The sequence below is a fragment of the Ranitomeya imitator genome, chromosome 6 (genome assembly GCF_032444005.1).
Source record: "Ranitomeya imitator isolate aRanImi1 chromosome 6, aRanImi1.pri, whole genome shotgun sequence".
NCBI lineage: Eukaryota > Metazoa > Chordata > Amphibia > Anura > Dendrobatidae > Ranitomeya > Ranitomeya imitator.
The window spans coordinates 17,312,990-17,332,868 of NC_091287.1; the positions used below are offsets into that span (position 1 = coordinate 17,312,990).

The window sequence follows — 19,879 nt, forward strand, 5'->3', positions numbered from 1 at the left end:
AAGAATATAACTACTATAATACTGCCCCTATGTACAAGAATATAACTACTATAATACTGCTCCTATGTACAAGAATATAACTACTATAATACTGCTCCTATGTACAAGAATATAACTACTATAATACTGCCCCTATGTACAAGAATATAACTACTATAATACTGCCCCTATGTACAAGAATATAACTACTATAATACTGCCCCTATGTACAAGAATATAACTACTATAATACTGCTCCTGTGTATAAGAATATAACTACTATAATACTGCTCCTATGTACAGGAATATAACTACTATAATACTGCTCCTATGTACAAGAATATAACTACTATAATACTGCCCCTATGTACAAGAATATAACTACTATAATACTGCCCCATATGTACAAGAATATAACTACTATAATACTGCTCCTTATGTACAAGAATATAACTACTAAAATACTGCCCCTATGTACAAGAATATAACTACTATAATACTGCGCCTATGTACAAGAATATAACTACAATAATACTGCCCCTATGTACAAGAATATAACTACTATAATACTGCTCCCTATGTACAAGAATATAACTACTATAATACTGCTCCTATGTACAAGAATATAACTACTATAATACTGCCCCTATGTACAAGAATATACCTACTATAATACTGTTTCTATGTACAAGAATATAACTACTATAATACTGCTCCTATGTACAAGAATATAACTACTATAATACTGCCCCTATATACAAGAATATGACTACTATAATACTGCCCCTATGTACAAGAATATAACTACTATAATACTGCCCCTATGTACAAGAATATAACTACTATAATACTGCCCCTATATACAAGAATATGACTACTATAATACTGCCCCTATGTACAAGAATATAACTACTATAATACTGCCCCTATATACAAGAATATAACTACTATAATACTGCCCCTATATACAAGAATATAACTACTATAATACTGCTCCTATGTAGGTCAGAATGGTGTTCCAGGTCCTTCGTGCGAATTCTTTGTTTGTGAAGGGGTAAAAGTGTCTCTTTGGAGTTCAGAAGGTTTCATTTTTGGGTTTCATTTTTTTCCCTTCTACTATCGAGATGGACCCTGTTAAAGTCCAGGCCATTTATGATTGGACTCAGCCGACATCTGTGAAGAGTCTGCAAAAGTTCCTGGGCTTTGCTAATTTTTATCGTCGCTTCATCGCTAATTTTTCTAGTGTTGCTAAACCGTTGACTGATTTGACCAAGAAGGGTGCTGATGTGGTCAATTGGTCTTCTGCGGCTGTAGAGGCTTTTCAGGAGTTGATGCGTCGTTTTTCTTCTGCCCCTGTGTTGTGCCAGTCAGATGTTTCGCTCCCGTTTCAGGTTGAGGTTGATGCTTCTGAGATTGGAGCAGGGGCTGTTTTGTCGCAAAGAAGTTCTGATGGCTCGGTGATGAAACCATGTGCCTTCTTTTCTAGAAAGTTTTCGCCTGCTGAGCGCAATTATGATGTTGGCAATCGAGAGTTGTTGGCCATGAAGTGGGCATTCGAGGAGTGGCGTCATTGGCTTGAAGGAGCCAAGCATCGCGTGGTGGTCTTGACGGATCACAAGAATTTGACTTATCTCGAGTCTGCCAAACGGTTGAATCCTAGACAGGCTCGTTGGTCGCTATTTTTCTCCCGTTTTGATTTTGTGGTTTCGTACCTTCCGGGCTCTAAGAATGTGAAGGCGGATGCCCTGTCAAGGAGTTTTGTGCCCGAATCTCCGGGTGTTCCTGAGCCGGCGGGTATTCTCAACGAGGGGGTAATTTTGTCTGCCATCTCCCCTGATTTGCGGCGAGTGCTGCAAAAATTTCAGGCTGATAGACCTGACCGTTGCCCAGCGGAGACACTGTTTGTCCCTGATAAATGGACTAGTAGAGTTATCTCGGAGGTTCATTGTTCGGTGTTGGCTGGTCATCCGGGAATCTTTGGTACCAGAGATTTGGTGGCTAGATCCTTTTGGTGGCCGTCTTTGTCGCGGGATGTGCGTTCTTTTGTGCAGTCCTGTGGGACTTGTGCTCGGGCTAAGCCCTGCTGTTCTCGTGCCAGTGGGTTGTTTTTGCCCTTGCCGGTCCCGAAGAGGCCCTGGACGCATATCTCTATGGATTTTATTTCGGATCTCCCTGTCTCTTAAAAGATGTCGGTCATTTGGGTGGTTTGTGATCGCTTCTCTAAGATGGTCCATTTGGTACCCTTGTCTAAATTGCCTTCCTCCTCTGATTTGGTGCCATTGTTTTTCCAGGTTCGTTTACATGGCATTCCGGAGAACATCGTTTCGGACAGAGGTTCCCAGTTTGTTTCGAGGTATGGTGAGCCTTTTGTGCTAGGATGGGCATTGATTTGTCTTTTTCCTCGGCTTTCCATCCTCAGACAAATGGCCAAACCGAACGAACTAATCAGACTTTGGAAACATATCTGAGATGCTTTGTTTCTGCTGATTAGGATGATTGGGTGTCCTTTTTGCCTTTGGCTGAGTTCGCCTTTAATAATCGGGCCAGCTCGGCTACTTTGGTTTCGCCGTTTTTCTGCAATTCTGGTTTCCATCCTCGTTTCTCTTCAGGGCAGGTTGAGTCTTCGGACTGTCCTGGTGTAGATACTGTGGTGGATAGGTTGCAGCAGATTTGGACTCATGTGGTGGACAATTTGACATTGTCCCAGGAGAAGGCTCAACGTTTCGCTAATCGCAGACGCTGTGTGGGTCCCCGACTTCGGGTTGGGGACTTGGTTTGGTTATCTTCTCGTCATATTCCTATGAAGGTTTCCTCTCCTAAGTTTAAGCCTCGTTTCATTGGTCCGTATAAGATTTCTGAGGTTCTCAATCCTGTGTCGTTTCGTTTGACCCTTCCAGCTTCTTTTGCCATCCATAATGTATTCCATAGGTCATTGTTGCGGAGATACGTAGCGCCTGTGGTTCCATCCGTTGATCCTCCTGCCCCGGTGTTGGTTGAGGGGGAGTTGGAGTATGTGGTGGAGAAGATTTTGGATTCTCGTATTTCGAGACGGAAACTCCAGTACCTGGTCAAATGGAAGGGTTATGGTCAGGAAGATAATTCCTGGGTCTTTGCCTCCGATGTTCATGCTGCCGATCTAGTTCGTGCCTTTCATTTGGCTCGTCCTGGTCGGCCTGGGGGCTCTGGTGAGGGTTCGGTGACCCCTCCTCAAGGGGGGCTACTGTTGTGAATTCTGTTGTCAAGCTCCCTCCTGTGGTCATGAATGGTACTTTGGCTGGTTCTGTCCATGGGCTTCCTCTGGTGGGTGTGAGTGGGGCTGCGGCTTCTGAGGTTCCTTCCACAGGTGACGAGGTTAATTCGTTAGCTGGCTGCTCTATTTAACTCCACCTAGATCATTGCTCCATGCCACCTGTCAATGTTCCAGTATTGGTCTAGTTCACTCCTGGATCGTTCTTGTGACCTGTCTTCCCAGCAGAAGCTAAGTTCCTGCTTGTTTTTCTTTAGTTTGCTATTTTTCTGTCCAGCTTGCTATTTTGATTGTTGTCTTGCTTGCTGGAAGCTCTGGGACGCAGAGGGAGCGCCTCCGCACCGTGAGTCGGTGCGGAGGGTCTTTTTGCGCCCTCTGCGTGGTCTTTTTGTAGTTTTTTGTGCTGATCGCAAAGCTACCTTTCCTATCCTCTGTCTGTTCAGTAAGTCGGGCCTCACTTTGCTAAATCTATTTCATCTCTGTGTTTGTAATGTTCATCTTTACTCACAGTCATTATATGTGGGGGGCTGCCTTTTCCTTTGGGGAATTTCTCTGAGGCAAGGTAGACTTTATTTTTCTATCTTTAGGGCTAGCTAGTTCCTTAGGCTGTGTCGAGTTGCATAGGGAGCGTTAGGAGCAATCCACGGCTATTTCTAGTGTGTGTGATAGGATTAGGGATTGCGGTCATCAGAGTTCCCACGTCCCAGAGCTCGTCCTATATTATCAGTAACTATCAGGTCATTCCGTGTGCTCTTAACCACCAGGTCCATTATTGTCCTGATCACCAGGTCATAACAACTGCCCCTATGTACAAGAATATAACTACTATAATACTGCCCCCTATGTACAAGAATATAACTACTATAATACTGCCCCATGTGTACAAGAATATAACTCCTATAATACTGTCACTATGGACAAGAATGTAACTACTATAATACTGCTCCTATGTACAAGAATATAACTACTATAATACTGCCCCTATGTACAAGAATATAACTACTATAATACTGCTCCGATGTACAGGAATATAACTACTATAATACTGCCCCTATGTACAAGAATATAACTACTATAATACTGCTCCGATGTACAGGAATATAACTACTATAATACTGCTCCTATGTACAAGAATATAACTACTATAATACTGCCCCTATGTACAAGAATATAACTACTATAATACTGCTCCTATGTACAAGAATATAACTACTATAATACTGCCCCTATGTACAAGAATATAACTACTATAATACTGCCCCTATGTACAAGAATATAACTACTATAATACTGCCCCTATGTACAAGAATATAACTACTATAATACTGCTCCGATGTACAGGAATATAACTACTATAATACTGCTCCTATGTACAAGAATATAACTACTATAATACTGCCCCTATGTACAAGAATATAACTACTATAATACTGCTCCTATGTACAAGAATATAACTACTATAATACTGCCCCTATGTACAAGAATATAACTACTATAATACTGCCCCTATGTACAAGAATATAACTACTATAATACTGCTCCGATGTACAGGAATATAACTACTATAATACTGCCCCTATGTACAAGAATATAACTGCTATAATACTGCCCCTATGTACCAGAATATAACTACTATAATACTGCCCCTGTGTCCTATATGAATAAGTGGAGGAATGCTTTATACATTGTTGTCACTGTATTGCGGCTGATCGTCCTTGCTCTTACACTGCGGGTTTTCTCGGCAGGACACTTACTTCCTCTCGGTGAAAGCCTTGTACACGGTTGGATACAGCACGTCCCTCGTGGCTCTCACCACCGCCATGGTGATCCTGTGCCGCTTCAGGTAATTTCCGTATTATATTATATACCTGTAATTCTTGTTCTTTTTAATTTCTGCAATGATTTTATTAAAAAAAAAGAAGTTTTGCTGCAGTTGGAACAAATCTCTTTTTTTCTGTCTGCATTGCGGTGCGTTCCGTGGGGTCAGGGTGGGTTTGTGATTTCACCACGTGACACATTTCTCGCTTTTTCTGGTCGCTGTCACCATTTCACGTTCCTTTTGGTCACAGAGATCATTTGCGTCTTCCGCTTTATTCTGATGCCGCCTCCTGAATCCAATTCTCGCACTATTTGTTACATTTTATCCCTTTGCTGCTTTTCCAGTCATTATTTCCTCCCCGCTGAGGATTTTTATACTTTGGTGTTTTTTACAGTAGGATAATGGGGTAAATTGGGCTATTTTACTAATGGAGAACGCGTCTCTCTCCGTGGACTGAGAAACAAAGAACGGCACAAATTATGTGTTACGTATCGTATGTATAATCATCAATGCGGGAAGATTGCTACAGCTCCATCCCATAGTCCGGATCCTGATAATCTCGGATCACTAGAAATACTAGATGTGCAATATCAAAGTAATGCTGCCATATAGTGCACACATAAAAGTGCCATACAGTGTGCGGAACGGTACAGCAAACATCTTTGTCATATGGTAACATTATGAGGCAAAGATATAAAATGCTGTTGTCCCCGTACATCGTAAGATAAAATACCGTACAATAACTAAACACACCGCCATACCGTGCCAAATAAATGTTCCAATACCCAATTGCCAGATAATGTGCTGCACTCAATCTACAGGTGTCTTATAAACAGTGCAGAGGTTGAGTTTTCATTTTTCAGGGCTCCATTCTAAGGATCGCTGGGGGGGTCTCAGTAGTTGGACCCCCAACAGTCAGCAAGTTATCACCTATTCTATTAATGGGGATTACTTCAGATTTTGGGAAAACTCTCTAATACCGTATTTTATATCCACTATATGGCACTATAATGTTAGTAGTTGGTGAAACTTTGCAGAGTCAATGTATAACCTTTATATATGGATACCTTATGGCGATACTATGTGGACAATGTACGGCGCTGAAATATACAGAACTAATAAATAGACACTGTATAGCACTATTGTATGGGCACTATATATAAGCATATTATATACCATTGTGTGGTACTGTCCTATGGCCACTGGATGGAATAACATATGAGGAATATACGGTGTTCTTATTTGGAATGATATAGTAGTATTGTTGCTAGCGCACTATATGTCTGCATTATTTTTCGAGAATCTTTTAAAATATTAGTGATTGACACGTTACTTGTTTTGTTAAGATATTTCCCCTGCATTTCTGCCGACCTGACATGAGATGCTAGAAAATTTTGCATAAAACTTTGTTAGCGTGCAACTTAACTGGCAAAATGTACTGTTTACAGTGGCATGTAAAAGTTTGGGCACCCCTGGTCAAAATTACTGTTATTGTGAACAATTAAGGAAGTTGAAGGTGAAATTATCTATAAAAGAGATAAAGTTTGTTCTGTCCCCTCATGAGGTGAATGGAGGTGTCGTTGACTAATAAGGGTTGTGAGAGAAAGAGTCGTACCTTCAGTATTTCCTCGATGTGAGGCAGACAGGACCGATGCTGCTCAGCGTCCGGAGAGATGATGCACACCAGGGATTGTGCAGTCCAGACTTGTTTATTTGGAAATCTGGACATACAGCCGGTAACTGGTAATACAGTACTTTCTCCAGAAATGCAGGTGTAGACAAGGTACAGTAAGATGTAGCACCAAGTATGACTGCAAGTGTGAGCAGCAAGAGAGGTCGAAAGACTGATGCCTTACTAAGCCCGGTTCAAGAGCGTCCTCTCACAACAGCAAGTAAACTGAAAATGAAATGGCTGCCAGAGGAAGAGAAGACTTGACCCCTGAACCGGAAGTGAAAGACATGCCCACAAGAATAAATGAATAACAAGCTGCCATATGGAAAAAGGCCATTGGGTGGCAGCAGAGTAAACTATAACAACATACATAGAAACTGAAGAACATACATGGAACAGCACAAAGTTACAGATGACACATTTCCTTTGTATTTTAGGCAAGAAAAAAAATATTTTCATTTTTTACATTTTAAAAATTACAAAAAGCAAAGTAGGTCAATGCAAAAGTTTGGGCACCCTTGGAGATTTGTGTGCTCAGATAACTTTGACCAAAGTTTCAGACCTTAATTAGCCTGTTAGGGTTATGGATTGTTCACTATCTTCGTTAGGAAAGGCCGGGTGATGCAAATTTCCCGGCTTTATAAAAACCCAGCCTCTTCTAACCTTGTGCCAAAAAACAGCAGCCATAGAATCTTCTAAGCAGCTGCCGAGCACTCTGAAAATGGTGGAGGCCAGAAAACAGGAGAAGACTATAAGAAGATCGCAAAGCGTTTTCAAGTTGCCCTTTCCTCAATTCAAAATGTAATTAAGTATGCAGTTACCAGGAACAGTGGATGTTAAGATAAGGTCTGGAAGACCAAGCAAAATGTCGGCGAGAGCTACTCGTAGGATTGCTAGAGAGGCAAATCAGAACCCCCCGCTTGACTGCAAATATCCTTCAAAAAGATGTAGCAGACTCTGGAGTTGTGGTACATTGTTTTACTGTTCAGAGACACCTACAGAAATAAGGCCTTCATGGAAGAGTCATCAGAAGAAAACCTCTCCTGCGTCCTCTCCATAAAATTCAGTGTCAGAACTCTAAACAAGCCTGATGCATTTTGGAAACAAGTCCTGTGGACCGATGAGGTTAAAGTAGAACTCTGTGACCACAATGATCACAGGTATGTGTGGAGAAAAAAGGGCACAGAATTTTAGGAAAAGAACGTTTCACCAACTATTAAGCATGGGGTTGGATCAATCAGGCTTTCGGGTTGTGCTGCAGCCAATGTCACAGGGAACATTTCACGGGTAGAGGGAAGAATGGATTCAATGAAATTTCAACAAAATTTTGATGCAAACATAACACATCTGTAAAAAAGCTGAAGGTGAGAAAAGGAAGAGGATGGCTGCTACAAATAGAGAATGATCCTACACACACGCCGGTCACAATCCACAATAGACGACCTCAAAAGGCACAAGATGAAGGTTTTACCATGGCTCTCACAGTCCCCAGATCTGAACAGCATTGAAAATCTGTGGCGAGAGCTCAAAAGAGCAGAAGAAGCAAGACGGCACCGGAATCTCACAGAACGGGAGGAATTCTCCAAGGAAGAATGGAGGAAAATCCCTCAAACAAGAACCGAAAGACTCTTGTCTGGCTGCAAAAAGCGTTTAGAAGCTGTGAAACTTGCATCATGGGGCGTTACTAGCTACTAACCATTTAGGGTGCCCAAACTTTTGCATCAGCACATTTTCCTTTTTGTAATTTTTAAAATGTAAAGGATGAAAATCTATATGTATTTGCCTAGAATACAAAGAAAAGGTGTCATCTGTAACTTTAGACCGTTTAGAGATCATTTCTTCTTCAACTTGCTTAACTGTTCACAATAACTGTAATTTAGACTATGGGCGCCCAAACTTTTACACGCCCCTGTATGTACTGGAATCGTAGTGAATATTTGTAAAACAAACAAGATAAAAAAAATGACTTTTCATTTCAGGAAACTTCACTGCACCAGAAACTTCATCCACATGAATCTGTTTGTGTCGTTCATCCTGAGAGCGATTTCCGTGTTTATCAAAGACGAAGTTCTGTACGCCGAGCAGGACAGCAATCACTGCCACGTGTCCACAGTGAGTGGCGCCATGTCTGTACCTGACACATACAGAGGGGTTGCTTACACGCTGCAAACTGATACTTACGGTTTTTTTCACACTATAACACATTTATGCAGTTGCTGAGATCCCTGTTGTTTGTGTCCAGCAGCTCCGTGCAGACGGGTTCTAAGCAATCAGCATTATGATTACAGCTCTGGATATGAATGCAATGTACAACACGAAGTAACACAGTACAATATTAAATCATGTTCAGCTGTGACACTGCAATTTCAGGGTGGGCTACATAGTTTATTTTAGATAATGGTGGTGATCTGGGGCTGGTAAAAAAAACATAATTGAATATAATATTTTCAGAAATCCTTAAAGGGTTTAAAGCTTTGTTTTATTTTGAACACCTTGAACCTCTTTCTCACTGTTATATGAGGAGTTATAGGGGGAGCTCACTGCATTCAGCCACCACTAGAGGGAGCGCACTACATACAGATTTATACAGCCACCACTAGGGGGAGCTCACTACGTACAGATTCATACAGTCACCACTAGGAGGAGCTCACTACATACAGATTATACAGCCACCACTAGGGGGAGCTCACTACATACAGATTTATATAACCACCACTAGGGGGAGCTCACTACATACAGATTTATACAGTCACCACTAGGGGGAGCTCACTACATACAGATTTATACAGTCACCACTAGGGGGAGCTCACTACATACAGATTTATACAGCCACCACTAGGAGGAGATCACTACATACAGATTTATACAGTCACCACTAGGGGGAGCTCAGTACATACAGATTTATACAGCCACCACTAGGGGGAGCTCACTACATACAGATTTATACAGTCACCACTAGAGGGAGCTCACTACATACAGATTTATACAGTCACCACTAGAGGGAGCTCACTACATACAGATTTATACAGTCACCACTAGAGGGAGCTCACTACATACAGATTTATACAGCCACCACTAGGGGGAGCTCACTACATACAGATTTATACAGTCACCACTAGAGGGAGCTCACTACATACAGATTTATACAGTCACCACTAGGGGGAGCTCAGTACATACAGATTTATACAGCCACCACTAGGGGGAGCTCACTACATACAGATTTATACAGTCACCACTAGAGGGAGCTCACTACATACAGATTCATACAGCCACCACTAGAGGGAGCTCACTACATACAGATTGAGCTGGACTCGGACTTTGCTTTGGACTGGGGGGTAATGTTGGACTCGGACAGTTGCTTTTGCTGGGGTTTTGATTTTTGCTACTTATTGTAAGTTTTGTATTTTTATAATAAAAGAGTTCACTACATACAGATTCATACAGCCACCACTAGAGGGAGCTCACTACATACAGATTTATACAGCCACCACTAGGAGGAGCTCACTACATACAGATTTATACAGCCACCACTAGAGGGAGCTCACTACATACAGATTATACAGTCACCACTAGAGGGAGCTCACTGCATACAGATTTATACAGCCACCACTAGGAGGAGCTCACTAAATACAGATTTATGCAGTCACCACTAGAGGGACCTCACTACATACAGATTTATACAGCCACCACTAGAGTGAACTCACTGCATACAAATTTATACAGCCACCACTAGGAGGAGCTCACTACATACAGATTTATACAGCCACCACTAGGAGGAGCTCACTACATACAGATTTATACAGACACCACTAGGGGGAGCTCACTACATACAGATTTATACAGTCACCACTAGGAGGAGCTCACTACATACAGATTTATACAGTCACCACTAGAGGGAGCTCACTGCATACAGATTTATACAGCCACCACTAGGAGGAGCTCACTACATACAGATTTATACAGTCACCACTAGGAGGAGCTCACTAAATACAGATTTATGCAGTCACCACTAGAGGGACCTCACTACATACAGATTTATACAGCCACCACTAGAGGGAGCTCACTGCATACAGATTTATACAGCCACCACTAGGAGGAGCTCACTAAATACAGATTTATGCAGTCACCACTAGAGGGACCTCACTACATACAGATTTATACAGCCACCACTAGAGGGAACTCACTACATACAAATTTATACAGCCACCACTAGGAGGAGCTCACTACATACAGATTTATACAGCCACCACTAGGGGGAGCTCACTACATACAGATTTATACAGCCACCACTAGGAGGAGCTCGCTACATACAGATTTATACAGTCACCACTAGGGGGAGCTCACTAAATACAGATTTATGCAGTCACCACTAGAGGGACCTCATTACATACAGATTTATACAGCCACCACTAGAGGGAGCTCACTGCATACAGATTTATACAGCCACCACTAGAGGGAACTCACTACATACAAATTTATACAGCCACCACTAGGAGGAGCTCACTACATACAGATTTATACAGCCACCACTAGGGGGAGCTCACTACATACAGATTTATACAGCCACCACTAGGAGGAGCTCGCTACATACAGATTTATACAGACACCACTAGGGGGAGCTCACTACATACAGATTTATACAGCCACCACTAGGGGGAGCTCACTACATACAAATTTATACAGCCACCACTAGGAGGAGCTCGCTACATACAGATTTATACAGTCACCACTAGGAGGAGCTCACTTCATACAGATTTATACAGTCACCACTAGGAGGAGCTCGCTACATACAGATTTATACAGTCACCACTAGGAGGAGCTCACTACATACAGATTTATACAGTCACCACTAGGAGGAGCTCACTACATACAGATTTATACAGGCACCACTAGGGGGAGCTCACTACGTACAGATTTATACAGCCACCACTAGGAGGAGATCACTACATACAGATTTATACAGGCACTACTAGCAAGAGCTTTTTACTCATGCAGTCACCACTTGGAGGATATCACTATATCAAGATTTATACAGATATCACTAAAAGGATCTTACTGTGCACAGATGTATGCAGCCATCTCTATGGGGAGCTCACTACATACAGATTTATACAGCCACCACTAGGGGGAGCTCATTTATTGCAGCCAGCACTAGGAGGAGCCCACTGAATGTAGCCACCCCTGCGGGATGTTCTCGGCATTCCACTAACACAAGAGGGAACATAGTTCAGAGACTTTTACTGTGAGCTCCCTCTGGTCGTGACCAAAAATATTAAATATGATTTTATGTTTTCAACTGTATGGCTCAGAGGACAGTTCCTATGAATTACGTAACCCCAGGAAAGATTTCACATTTCCTTTCTATTGTCAGTGTTAATGTGAGCAGTATTCCTATTAAGTGCGTGTGTTCATGCATATGGAGGTGATATCCATAGACAATAAGTGAATGTTAAACATGTAAAGTAAGAGACGTGCGACCAGAGCAAAGTCTCCTCTCCCTAATGGATTTCATGCATCACTTATTTTCCTCGTTTAGATACATTTAGAAAACGTTACATTTTGCTGTTGCCGCCATTTACATACAGATGATTTCAGCAGTGCAAGGAGTAGGAGACGTTTTTGGGTCGGTTGTGACCCATGTTCCTTTTCGTTATCAAAGCAATATTGTGTATGTATATAAAAACTACTTCTGCTAGTACTGTTGGAAATAAAGTCAGAAGAGCCCAAGGGTTCGTAACTACCTAAAAATGTGAGTTCTTCGTTTTGTTAGCTCCGCCCCTGAGGAGCACCGATCTAATTGTTCATGCATATTCCTATTGACATGTACAAAATTTGTTCCATTTTCTCTTTTTTTTCTTCCAGGTGGAATGTAAAGCTGTGATGGTGTTTTTTCACTACTGTGTCATGTCCAATTATTTCTGGCTCTTCATAGAAGGACTCTACCTCTTTACGCTTCTGGTGGAAACCTTTTTCCCGGAGCGAAGATATTTCTATTGGTATACGATAATTGGATGGGGTATGTAATCCACTAAAATTACCATAGAGATGGGGGTAGGTTCTGTCTGATTGATCTTATGTTAGGATTAGTATATACAGTATGTACAGGCTCTTAAAGGGGTTGTCGCCTCATTCTACAGAGTTTATAAGTCAAGAATGGTCTACAGACATAATTTCACCTCTAATGATCTGCCCGTGTCAGTCCTTACTGTCGGTCCGATATTCTCTTCATAGACCATGCTGTAGATCCATCCCAGATAAGCAGAGATCTTAAAAATTAACCCCATACTTGCCACCAGCAATGTGGTCTCTGTGCTGGGTTCCTTGATGGCTGGACTTCTTTTAATATGTGCAATCATCCAAAGAACAAATTGAAGCTCAGAGATGAAATATGTATTTTCCGCTTCTGCACATGTTCAGATATTTCAAAGTTTCTGCGCAGCGATTAATATTTCAGCGTGCGGAGCGCGCCCGGTCGAGGCGCCGCTGTACGACGCTTATTTGCATTTTAATTACAAGCTTCGTATGACAAGAGTGGATCCTGTCCGGGGCGATTTACTCAGGAGATCCACTTTGGTGTCAGCTTTGCATTTCAAAGGAAACGTCGGTGGCGCTCGCTCCGGATTCTCGGCTTTCTGACTGATGTCGGCGGCTTTCATCATCGGCGGCCATACGCTTTTATCTGGTTATTCTTTATCCATTCATGAGTTTCAGGTGTAACGATACGAAAGTATCAAACACAAGATATTCTGTAGTCACCGAGAGAGCGAGCGATACATAATGTATACAGACACCTGTCATTGTGTCCAGTGTATCTAAGCGTTATGTCAGCTACTTTTACTGCAGAGCTCCTGTATCTAATCCTGTCCTGTGTGATACTGACTGCTGAGCCGTGTATCTAATCCTATCCTGTGTGATACTGTCTGCTGAGCCGTGTATCTAATCATCTCCTGTGTGATACAGTCTGCTGAGCCGTGTATCTAATCCTATCCTGTGTGATACTGACTGCTGAGCCGTGTATCTAATCATCTCCTGTGTGATACAGTCTGCTGAGCCGTGTATCTAATCCTATCCTGTGTGATACTGTCTGCTGAGCCGTGTATCTAATCCTATCCTGTGTGATACAGTCTGCTGAGCCGTGTATCTAATCCTGTCCTGTGTGATACTGTCTGCTGAGCCGTGTATCTAATCCTATCCTGTGTGATACTGTCTGCTGAGCCGTGTATCTAATCCTGTCCTGTGTGATACTGACTGCTGAGCCGTGTATCTAATCCTCTCCTGTGTGATACTGACTGCTGAGCCGTGTATCTAATCCTATCCTGTGTGATACAGTCTGCTGAGCCGTGTATCTAATCCTGTCCTGTGTGATACTGTCTGCTGAGCCGTGTATCTAATCCTATCCTGTGTGATACTGTCTGCTGAGCCGTGTATCTAATCCTGTCCTGTGTGATACTGACTGCTGAGCCGTGTATCTAATCCTCTCCTGTGTGATACTGTCTGCTGAGCCGTGTATCTAATCCTCTCCTGTGTGATACTGTCTGCTGAGCCGTGTATCTAATCATCTCCTGTGTGATACAGTCTGCTGAGCCGTGTATCTAATCCTATCCTGTGTGATACAGTCTGCTGAGCCGTGTATCTAATCCTATCCTGTGTGATACTGTCTGCTGAGCCGTGTATCTAATCCTATCCTGTGTGATACTGACTGCTGAGCTGTGTATCTAATCCTCTCCTGTGTGATACTGACTGCTGAGCCGTGTATCTAATCCTCTCCTGTGTGATACTGACTGCTGAGCCGTGTATCTAATCCTCTCCTGTGTGATACTGACTGCTGAGCCGTGTATCTAATCCTCTCCTGTGTGATACTGACTGCTGAGCCGTGTATCTAATCCTCTCCTGTGTGATACTGACTGCTGAGCCGTGTATCTAATCCTATCCTGTGTGATACTGTCTGCTGAGCCGTGTATCTAATCCTCTCCTGTGTGATACTGACTGCTGAGCCGTGTATCTAATCCTCTCCTGTGTGATACTGACTGCTGAGCCGTGTATCTAATCCTCTCCTGTGTGATACTGACTGCTGAGCCGTGTATCTAATCCTCTCCTGTGTGATACTGACTGCTGAGCCGTGTATCTAATCCTCTCCTGTGTGATACTGACTGCTGAGCCGTGTATCTAATCCTATCCTGTGTGATACTGACTGCTGAGACGTGTATCTAATCCTTTCCTGTGTGATACTGACTGCTGAGCCGTGTATCTAATCCTCTCCTGTGTGATACTGACTGCTGAGCCGTGTATCTAATCCTATCCTGTGTGATACTGACTGCTGAGCTGTGTATCTAATCCTATCCTGTGTGATACTGTCTGCTGAGCCGTGTATCTAATCCTCTCCTGTGTGATACTGTCTGCTGAGCCGTGTATCTAATCCTATCCTGTGTGATACTGACTGCTGAGCCGTATATCTAATCCTATCCTGTGTGATACTGTCTGCTGAGCCGTGTATCTAATCCTATCCTGTGTGATACTGTCTGCTGAGCCGTGTATCTAATCCTCTCCTGTGTGATACTGACTGCTGAGCCGTGTATCTAATCCTCTCCTGTGTGATACTGTCTGCTGAGCCGTGTATCTAATCCTATCCTGTGTGATACTGTCTGCTGAGCCGTGTATCTAATCCTATCCTGTGTGATACTGTCTGCTGAGCCGTGTATCTAATCCTATCCTGTGTGATACTGTCTGCTGAGCCATGTATCTAATCCTATCCTGTGTGATACTGTCTGCTGAGCCGTGTATCTAATCCTATCCTGTGTGATACTGTCTGCTGAGCCGTGTATCTAATCCTATCCTGTGTGATACTGTCTGCTGAGCCGTGTATCTAATCCTATCCTGTGTGATACTGTCTGCTGAGCCGTGTATCTAATCCTATCCTGTGTGATACTGTCTGCTGAGCCGTGTATCTAATCCTATCCTGTGTGATACTGTCTGCTGAGCCGTGTATCTAATCCTATCCTGTGTGATACTGTCTGCTGAGCCGTGTATCTAATCCTATCCTCTGTGATACTGACTGCTGAGCCGTGTATCTAATCCTCTCCTGTGTGATACTGTCTGCTGAGCCGTGTATCTAATCCTATCCTCTGTGATACTGACTACTGAGCCGTGTATCTAATCCTCTCCTGTGTGATACTGTCTGCTGAGCCGTGTATCTAATCCTCTCCTGTGTGATACTGTCTGCTGAGCCGTGTATCTAATCCTATCCTGTGTGATACTGTCTGCTGAGCCGTGTATCTAATCGCCTCCTGTGAGATACTGTCTGCTGAGCCGTGTATCTAATCCTCTCCTGTGTGATACTGACTGCTGAGCTGTGTATCTAATCCTATCCTGTGTGACAGTGTCTGCTGAGCCGTGTATCTAATCCTATCCTCTGTGATACTGACTGCTGAGCCGTGTATCTAATCCTATCCTGTGTGACAGTGTCTGCTGAGCCGTGTATCTAATCCTATCCTGTGTGATACTGTCTGCTGAGCCGTGTATCTAATCCTCTCCTGTGTGATACTGACTGCTGAGCTGTGTATCTAATCCTATCCTGTGTGACAGTGTCGGCTGAGCCGTGTATCTAATCCTATCCTCTGTGATACTGACTGCTGAGCCGTGTATCTAATCCTATCCTGTGTGACAGTGTCTGCTGAGCCGTGTATCTAATCCTATCCTGTGTGATACTGTCTGCTGAGCCGTGTATCTAATCCTCTCCTGTGTGATACTGACTGCTGAGCTGTGTATCTAATCCTATCCTGTGTGACAGTGTCTGCTGAGCCGTGTATCTAATCCTATCCTCTGTGATACTGACTGCTGAGCCGTGTATCTAATCCTATCCTGTGTGACAGTGTCGGCTGAGCCGTGTATCTAATCCTATCCTGTGTGATACTGCCTGCTGAGCCGTGTATCTAATCCTATCCTGTGTGATACTGTCTGCTGAGCCGTGTATCTAATCCTATCCTGTGTGATACTGCCTGCTGAGCTGTGTATCTAATCCTATCCTGTGTGACAGTGTCTGCTGAGCCGTGTATCTAATCCTATCCTGTGTGATACTGCCTGCTGAGCTGTGTATCTAATCCTATCCTGTGTGATACTGTCTGCTGAGCCGTGTATCTAATCCTATCCTGTGTGATACTGCCTGCTGAGCGGTGTATCTAATCCTATCCTGTGTGTTACTGTCTGCTGAGCCGTGTATCTAATCCTATCCTGTGTGATACTGACTGCTGAGCCGTGTATCTAATCCTCTCCTGTGTGATACTGCCTGCTGAGCCGTGTATCTAATCCTATCCTGTGTGATACTGTCTGCTGAGCCGTGTATCTAATCCTATCCTGTGTGATACTGCCTGCTGAGCTGTGTATCTAATCCTATCCTGTGTGACAGTGTCTGCTGAGCCGTGTATCTAATCCTATCCTGTGTGATACTGCCTGCTGAGCCGTGTATCTAATCCTATCCTGTGTGATACTGTCTGCTGAGCCGTGTATCTAATCTTATCCTGTGTGATACTGCCTGCTGAGCTGTGTATCTAATCCTATCCTGTGTGATACTGTCTGCTGAGCCGTGTATCTAATCCTCTTCTGTGTGATACTGTCTGCTAAGCTGTGTATCTAATCCTATCCTGTGTGATACTGTCTGCTGAGCCGTGTATCTAATCCTCTTCTGTGTGATACTGACTGCTGAGCTGTGTATCTAATCTTATCCTGTGTGATACTGTCTGCTAAGCTGTGTATCTAATCCTATCCTGTGTGATACTGTCTGCTGAGCCGTGTATCTAATCCTCTTCTGTGTGATACTGCCTGCTGAGCTGTGTATCTAATCCTATCCTCTGTGATACTGACTGCTGAGCCGTGTATCTAATCCTATCCTGTGTGACAGTGTCTGCTGAGCCGTGTATCTAATCCTATCCTGTGTGATACTGCCTGCTGAGCCGTGTATCTAATCCTATCCTGTGTGATACTGTCTGCTGAGCCGTGTATCTAATCTTATCCTGTGTGATACTGCCTGCTGAGCTGTGTATCTAATCCTATCCTGTGTGATACTGTCTGCTGAGCCGTGTATCTAATCCTCTTCTGTGTGATACTGTCTGCTGAGCTGTGTATCTAATCCTATCCTGTGTGACAGTGTCTGCTGAGCCGTGGATCTAATCCTATCCTGTGTGATACTGCCTGCTGAGCCGTGTATCTAATCCTATCCTGTGTGATACTGTCTGCTGAGCCGTGTATCTAATCCTATCCTGTGTGATACTGCCTGCTGAGCTGTGTATCTAATCCTATCCTGTGTGACAGTGTCTGCTGAGCCGTGTATCTAATCCTATCCTGTGTGATACTGTCTGCTGAGCCGTGTATCTAATCTTATCCTGTGTGATACTGCCTGCTGAGCCGTGCATCTAATCCTCTCCTGTGTGATACTGACTGCTGAGCCGTGTATCTAATCCTCTCCTGTGTGATACTGTCTGCTGAGCCGTGTATCTAATCCTATCCTGTGTGATACTGTCTGCTGAGCCGTGTATCTAATCCTCTCCTGTGTGATACTGACTGCTGAGCCGTGTATCTAATCCTCTCCTGTGTGATACTGTCTGCTGATCCGTGTATCTAATCCTCTCCTGTGTGATACTGTCTGCTGAGCCTTGTATCTAATCCTATCCTGTGTGATACTGTCTGCTGAGCTGTGTATCTAATCCTATCCTGTGTGACAGTGTCTGCTGAGCCGTGTATCTAATCCTATCCTGTGTGATACTGTCTGCTGAGCCGTGTATCTAATCCTATCCTGTGTGATACTGTCTGCTGAGCTGTGTATCTAATCCTATCCTGTGTGATACTGTCTGCTGAGCCGTGTATCTAATCCTATCCTGTGTGATACCATCTGCTGAGCTGTGTATCTAATCCTATCCTGTGTGATACTGTCTGCTGAGCCGTGTATCTAATCCTCTCCTGTGTGATACTGTCTGCTGAGCTGTGTATCTAATCCTATCCTGTGTGATACTGCCTGCTGAGCTGTGTATCTAATCCCATCCTGTGTGATACTGACTGCTGAGCCGTGTATCTAATCCTATAATGTGTGATACTGTCTGCTGAGCCGTGTATCTAATCCTATCCTGTGTGATACTGTCTGCTGAGCCGTGTATCTAATCCTCTCCTGTGATACTGTCTGCTGAGCTGTGTATCTAATCCTATCCTGTGTGATACTGTCTGCTGAGCTGTGTATCTAATCCTATCCTGTGTGATACTGTCTGCTGAGCTGTGTATCTAATCCTATCCTGTGTGATACTGTTTGCTGAGCCGTGTATCTAATCCTATCCTGTGTGACAGTGTCTGCTGAGCCGTGTATCTAATCCTATCCTGTGTGACAGTGTCTGCTGAGCCGTGTATCTAATCCTATCCTGTGTGATACTGTCTGCTGAGCCGTGTATCTAATCCTATCCTGTGTGATACTGTCTGCTGAGCCGTGTATCTAATGTTATCCTGTGTGATACTGCCTGCTGAGCCGTGTATCTAATCCTATCCTGTGTGATACTGTCTGCTGAGCCGTGTATCTAATCCTATCCTGTGTGATACCATCTGCTGAGCTGTGTATCTAATCCTATCCTGTGTGATACTGTCTGCTGAGCCGTGTATCTAATCCTCTCCTGTGTGATACTGTCTGCTGAGCTGTGTATCTAATCCTATCCTGTGTGATACTGCCTGCTGAGCTGTGTATCTAATCCCATCCTGTGTGATACTGACTGCTGAGCCGTGTATCTAATCCTATAATGTGTGATACTGTCTGCTGAGCCGTGTATCTAATCGCCTCCTGTGAGATACTGTCTGCTGAGCCGTGTATCTAATCCTCTCCTGTGTGATACTGTCTGCTGAGCCGTGTATCTAATCCTATCCTGTGTGATACTGTCTGCTGAGCTGTGTATCTAATCCTATCCTGTGTGATACTGTCTGCTGAGCCGTGTATCTAATCCTATCCTGTGTGATACCATCTGCTGAGCTGTGTATCTAATCCTATCCTGTGTGATACTGTCTGCTGAGCCGTGTATCTAATCCTCTCCTGTGTGATACTGTCTGCTGAGCTGTGTATCTAATCCTATCCTGTGTGATACTGCCTGCTGAGCTGTGTATCTAATCCCATCCTGTGTGATACTGACTGCTGAGCCGT

The 19,879-nt window shown here is 43.5% G+C and overlaps 1 protein-coding gene across 2 annotated transcripts in view; it reads left to right on the plus strand.

Moving 5' to 3' along the window:
• ADCYAP1R1 (ADCYAP receptor type I) overlaps positions 1-19,879 on the plus strand; it is a 292,904-nt gene that overhangs the window by 204,697 nt on the left and 68,328 nt on the right. For both annotated transcript variants that reach the window (XM_069729249.1, XM_069729250.1), the window contains exons 8-10: positions 4,972-5,069; positions 8,697-8,829; positions 12,580-12,733. In XM_069729249.1, the coding sequence (XP_069585350.1) occupies positions 4,972-5,069; positions 8,697-8,829; positions 12,580-12,733 (385 nt within the window). The remainder of the gene's footprint in view (positions 1-4,971; positions 5,070-8,696; positions 8,830-12,579; positions 12,734-19,879) is intronic.